At 41.7% G+C, this 6,386-nt stretch overlaps 1 protein-coding gene across 1 annotated transcript in view; it reads left to right on the forward strand.

Annotated features, from left to right (window-relative positions):
• Positions 1 to 6,386, forward strand: part of RNF214 (ring finger protein 214) — a 50,679-nt gene that overhangs the window by 1,300 nt on the left and 42,993 nt on the right. Inside the window, 3 exon segments of the mRNA XM_017523250.2 lie at positions 308 to 420; positions 4,854 to 5,367; positions 6,052 to 6,111. Of these exon segments, the coding sequence (XP_017378739.2) occupies positions 314 to 420; positions 4,854 to 5,367; positions 6,052 to 6,111 (681 nt within the window). The 5' untranslated portion in view covers positions 308 to 313.

The following is a 6,386-nucleotide window of genomic DNA, read 5'->3' on the forward strand; positions in this document are numbered from 1 at the left end:
ACTTGGAAGATCCTCACAAACTATGATCTGTTGTTTTAAATGACTACATTTCTGCCAAAAGTGAAAATAAGATCTTTGCATAGACTCCTAGATATTTATGTAAATACAGTGACTCCTGAGGATTGTGCCCACTGGGACCTTGCATGCAATGTCTCTTTCAGTACTCTTAAGTATTTTCTCCTGGAGCCCAGGTTTTTGTGTTTCTTTACTGGAACAGCTCTGTTGTGTGGACATTCTGAGGGGGGAGAGATACATTTGTTTTAAACTTTGGAAACTTGTAGCCTGTAATTTGTTTCTGAATGTACAGAGCATAATGGCAGCATCTGAGGTCGCTGGTGTTGTGGCCAATGCCCCCAGTCCTCCGGAATCTTCTAGTTTATGTGCTTCCAAATCAGACGAAGGCCTCCCAGATGGTCTAAGGTAATGTGTGGACTCCTGACTGGGAAGATTCATTTGGGTAAAGGGTTTTTGAGATGGTCTTGTGTAGCTGGTCTTTCTTTTTGGCGCTGGTGGCACTGCACTGGCTTTTTCTTTTTTTTTTTTTTTTCCTCACCCTGTCCCCCTACACTAACTTTTTAAAGGCAGAGGACTATCTGATCTGTCTTTGTATTCCTGGTATCCAGCACAGCAGCTAATACTTAGCAGTCATACTAAATGTTTGGGGAATAAGTAGATTAGAATACATGGGGTCAAACTTGTTAAAAAATGCCAAAAATTTTCAACCACTTCCTACATGGACTGTATGTTTGTTTAACCATATATTTATGTGTTATATATGAGAAATGAGAAATGTTATATAGGCGTGGATATCTAAGTATATATACACATATGGAAACACAGTTACCCAAAGTTGCATTTTACAGTGGCTAATATGATACATTGTTGTGTACAATGTTGAACTAAATTAGCTATAGTCATCCCACAGTATATGTTAGAGATTGGTTCCAGGACCTCTACTGAGGATACCAAAATCTGTAGATGCTCAAGTCCCTTACATAAAATGGTGTGGTATTTTATCTGGAACAGGCACGTGCCCACTTCTCTTAAAACAATTAAAAAGATAAAAAAATTAAAAAAATATAAAATTTGCATATAACCTACACATGTCCTCCCATATACTTTAAATAATCTCTAGGTGATTTACAACAACTAATAAAATGTAAATGCTATATAAATGGTTGTATTGTTTAGGAAGTAATAACAAGGAAGGGTGTTTGTACATGTTCATTACAGATGTAACCATCCAGTTTTTTTCTGAATATTTTTTAATGGTTTCAAATGTATTTCACTTTTAAATGATTTATTTTTATATTTTAAAAATGGGGACAGTAATTGTACATATTCATGGTGGTGGATAGTGATGTGCATGTAATGTATAGTGATCAGATCAGGGTAATTAGCATATCCATCATCTCAAACATTTATTCTTTTGAATATTTTCAGTCCATGGTTGGTGGAATCCATGAATGTGGAACCCACGTTCTACATCAAGAGGCCAACTGTGTATTTTTCCTCAGCTCTTTTTTGTTTGAGTTGGAATCTTGCTCTGTCCCCCAGGCTGGAGGGCAGTGGTGCAATATCAGCTCACTGCAAGCTCTGCCTCCCGGGGTCAAGTAACTCTCCTGCCTCAGCCTCCTGACTAGCTGGGATTTTGGCGCCCGCCACCACGCCTGGCTAATTTTTTTTTTTTTTTGGTATATATTTCCTTTTTTAAAAATTTAAGTTCTGGGATACATGGGCAGAATGCGCAGGTGTGTTACATAGGTATACACATGCCATGGTGGTTTGCTGCACCCATCAACCCATCATCTACATTAGGTATTTCTCCTAATGCTATATATCCCTCCCCTAACTCCCCACCCCCAACAGGCCCCAATATGTGATAGTCCCCTCCCTGTGTCCATGTGTTCTCATTGTTCACCTCCTACTTATGAGTGAGAACATGTGGTATTTGGTTTTCTTTTCCTGTGTTAGTTTGCTGAGAATGATGGTTTACAGCTTCATCCATGTCCCTGCAAAGGACATGAACTCATCCTGTTTTAGGGCTGCAGCCTGGCTAATTTTTGTATTTTTAGTAGAGACAGGGTGTCACCATCTTGACCAGGCTGGTATCAAACTCCTGACCTCAAGTGATCTGCCCGCCTTGGCCTCCCAAAGTGCTGTGATTACAGGGGTGAGCCACTGCACCTGGCTCCCTCAACTTTTTTCTAGAGTACCTGGGACCTCTAATACTTAACTACAGCTAACACTTAACTATATCTCTCTATGTGTTAACACATTTAATCTTCACAACAGTCCCAGGAGGTAAGTGATAATATTATTCCCATTTATAGGAGAGGAAACTGAGACACAGAGAGGTTAGTGATTTGCCCAAGGTTTCCAAGCTATGTTGGAGTCAGAGTTTGGATAAAATCAGCTACATGCACTAGTAATAATAATGGCAACTAAGGTTTATTGAATGTTTACTATGTGCCAGGCACTGTACTGAGTACTTTATGTGCATTATCTTACGTAATCCTCACAACAGTTTTACAAATGAAGTAACTTGCCCAGAGTCAAACAGCTTGTAAATGGGGTGGGGGGAGGTGGGTGGAGTCAGGATTCAAACTCAGGTACTGTATATCCCTGAATTTTTAATTAAGCACCCCCTCACAGTTAACTCCCAGCAAGAAGTAATCAGCTTTGAGTGTTTATGGTGGTTCAAGTGTTTGTATTATTGAGTCAGAGCCTCGCTGTATCACCCAGGCTGAAGTGTAGTGGTGCAATCATGGCTTACTACAGCCTCCACCACCTGGGCTTAAGCAGTCCCCTCACTTCAGCCTCCCAAGTAACTGGAGCTATAGGCACCGGCCACTACTCTTGGCTAATTTTTAAATTTTTTGTAGAGACGGGGTCTTGCTGTGTTTCCCAGGCTAGTCTTGAACTCCTGACCTCAAATGACCCTCCTGCCTTGACCTCCCAAAGTATTGGGATTACAGGCATGAGCCATTGCTGCTGGCCAAGGTATTGTTTCAGTTGTTTTATTTTGAACAAGTACTATTGAGGAAAGAAAGATGCCTCAGCCTGAATCCTTAGTCAGTGCCGGTGGGTATGCTTAAGAGTGTCAGTTATAGAATTAGTTTACAAAAAGAGGGTGGGGTCAAAGAAATTAAACATAGACTTAATTCCTGTGTTTAATTCCTGGGTGAAAGATGTACAACTGTGAATATTGGATGTCACTGTAAATATGTTTTAAAGACCTCTTTAAAAAGCAATACCTCGGCTGGGTGCAGTGGCTCATGCCTGTAATCCCAGCACTTTGGGAGGCTGAAGCGAGTGGATCACCTGAGGTCAGAGTTCAAGACCAGCCTGGCTAACATGGTAAAACCCCATCTCTACTAAAAATACAAAAATTAGCCGGACCTGGTGGCAGGTGCCTGTAATCCCAGCTACTTGGGAGGTTGAGACAGGAGAATGACTTGAGCCTGGGAGGCGGAGGTTGCAGTGAGCCGAGATTGCGCCACTGCACTCCAGCCTGGGCAACTAAGCAAGAGACTGTCTGAAAAAAAGAAAAAGAAAAAAAAAAAAAAAGCAATACTTCGCTTCAGCCTGGGTGACAAAGTGAATCCCTGTCTCAATAAAATAAATAAATAAATAAAGCAGTACCTTGAAAGGCTGTGACAAATGACAGAATATAATGTTAAGCATATGTATACTTACTGTCTGGGATAAAATTTCTATTGACAGCTTCAATTTTGGATTCAAAATTGTCTGTACTTGAAACAACTTAAAGTGCAGGTGCTATACTCTGGAAAACTGTTGAAGAAATAAAGTGGTTCTGGTAAAAGATCTGTATAATGAGTTTGAATGAAAATTATTGTTGTGAAAGGTGAGAGAGGAATAAAAACAATATTTCTAACTTCATATTTTATTATAATATTATGTATAACTGAATTAGTACATGTAGGCTGGGCATGGTGGCTCACGCCTGTAATCCTAGCACTTTGGGAAGATCACCTGAGGTCAGGAGTTTGAGACCAGCCTGGCCAACATGGTGAAACCCCATCTCTACTAAAAATACAAAACTTAGCCAGGCGTGGTAGTGCACACCTATAATCCCAGCTACTTGGTAGGCTGAGAAAGGAGAATGACTTGAGCCTGAGAGGTGGAGGTTGCAGTGAGCCGAGATCGCGCCACTGCACTCCTGCCGGCACGATGGGAGTGAAACTCCATCTCAAAAAAAAAAAAATTAGTGCATGTAACTAAATTAAATATTCTAACTAGCATTAGGTTGTTTCATCTGTATCCCCAAAAGTTATTCAAATTGGCTCTCAAAAATTATTTGGATCTTCAGAGTCATTTATGTTTGGCAATTTACTGTAGACTGTTTTTAGAACCCAGGTTTTTGGCCGGCTGTGGTGGCTCACGCCTGTGATTCCAACACTTTGGGAGTCTGAGGCAGGCGAATGGATCCCTTGAACTCACGAGCTCGAGACCAGCATGGGCAACATGGCAAAATCCTGCAAAAAATACAAAAAATTATCTGGGTGTGGTGGCATGTGTAGTCCTAGCTACTTGGGAGGCTCAGGCGGGAAGATCCCATGAGCTGAGGAGGTTGAGACTGCAGTGAGTCTTGATTGCACCACTGTACTCCAGCTTGGGTGACAGAGTGAGATCCTCTCTTAAAAAAAAGAAATACAAAACTAGGTCTTAACCACTAAGTTATGCTACCTGCACATGGCATAGAAATCACTGGGTTTAAAGTAAGTTCTTCATTATGATAATGGGGAGGGTTTACATAGTCTAGTTTTGTTCTTCTAGTAGTTATATTGAAAGTATTATATACTTTTCTTTCTATATTATGTGTTTGATAGCACTAAAGACTCTGCACAGAAGCAGAAGAACTCGCCTCTATTGAGTGTAAGTAGCCAAACGATAACCAAGGAGAATAACAGAAATGTCCACTTGGAGCACTCGGAGCCGAATCCTGGTTCATCAGCAGGTGACACTTCTGCAGCGCACCAGGCGGTTTTAGGAGAAAACTTGGTAGCCACAGCCCTTTGTCTTTCTGGCAGTGGGTCTCAGTCTGATTTGAAGGACGTGGCCAGCACAGCAGGAGAGGAAGGAGGGGACACAAGCCTCCGGGAGAGCCTCCATCCAGTCGCTCGGTCTCTTAAGGCAGGGTGCCATACAAAGCAGCTTGCCTCCGGGAATTGCTCTGAAGAGAAATCCCCACAAGCCTCCATCCTAAAGGAAGGCAGCAGGGACACGGGCTTGGATTTCCGACCTGTAATGCCTCCAGCAAATGGGGTTGAAGGAGTCCGAGTGGATCAGGATGATGATCAAGATAGCTCTTCCCTGAAGCTTTCTCAGAACATTGCTGTGCAGGTCATGTGTCGAGTTTCTGCCACTAAAATGGAATTGGTGGGGAGGGGTTCAGGGTAGGAGGTAGTTCTTCACATTTGGTGGAGAATTTTATGTCTTGTTTTTTGTTTTGTTTTTTTTTTGCTAGCAACCGTCATACTGCTTTCATACAGTGCCATGCAATGACTTCATTCTGATGTTCAGTAAATAAGAAAGTCAGTAGCCACTATCTAATCTTATGGCAAGTAGGAATTTTATGGCCTACTTATAGTCTTTCACTGAGTAACTGATGAGTGCAGGACATTAGCATTCATATTTATCACCTTTGTCCTTGCAGGAAGAATCCTTGTTAATTCTCTGAGTCACATCTTAAGAAGTACAGTGTGTCCTGACTTCTAGTGATGGGTGGCTTTGTTGTAGGAGAAAGCATGGGCACAACAGACTGTAGAGAGCAAACTTCTCATCTCAGACTTGAGGCTTTCTCTCAATCATTGGGTCTTGTTCAGGTTATTTTGTGGAACCGATGATTAATGCAGTGTATATGTTGGTGTCCATTTGCCAGAACTACATTGCTTAGCTTGCTTGGGAGCTGGTAAGGGGAAACAGCAAAAAGTTAGTTACCTCTGGCAGAATTCTAGGAGTTAGTGATTCTGCCTCTTTTAAAGTGTCTCTGAACAGTTCTAAATAAAACTGTTTTTTCCTTTATAGACTGATTTTAAGACGGCTGATTCAGAGGTAAACACAGATCAAGATATTGAAAAGAATTTGGTAAGTATTTAAACTGTCATTGTTGTTACATGAAACCATTCAAACAGAGGATCTAGAGGCAACATCACCTCACTTAGAAAAGGTGCAGGAGTCCCCTTCATAAAATTCCTGACAGATGATCAGCTAACTTTTCCTTGATTACTTCCAGAGATGGGAAGCTTACTACCTCATAAAACAACCAGTTACAAGGCCGGGCGCGGTGGCTCAAGCCTGTAATCCCAGCACTTTGGGAGGCCGAGGCGGGTGGATCACGAGGTCAAGAGATCGAGACCATC

Source organism: Cebus imitator, unplaced genomic scaffold (assembly GCF_001604975.1).
Source record: "Cebus imitator isolate Cc_AM_T3 unplaced genomic scaffold, Cebus_imitator-1.0 Scaffold28, whole genome shotgun sequence".
NCBI lineage: Eukaryota > Metazoa > Chordata > Mammalia > Primates > Cebidae > Cebus > Cebus imitator.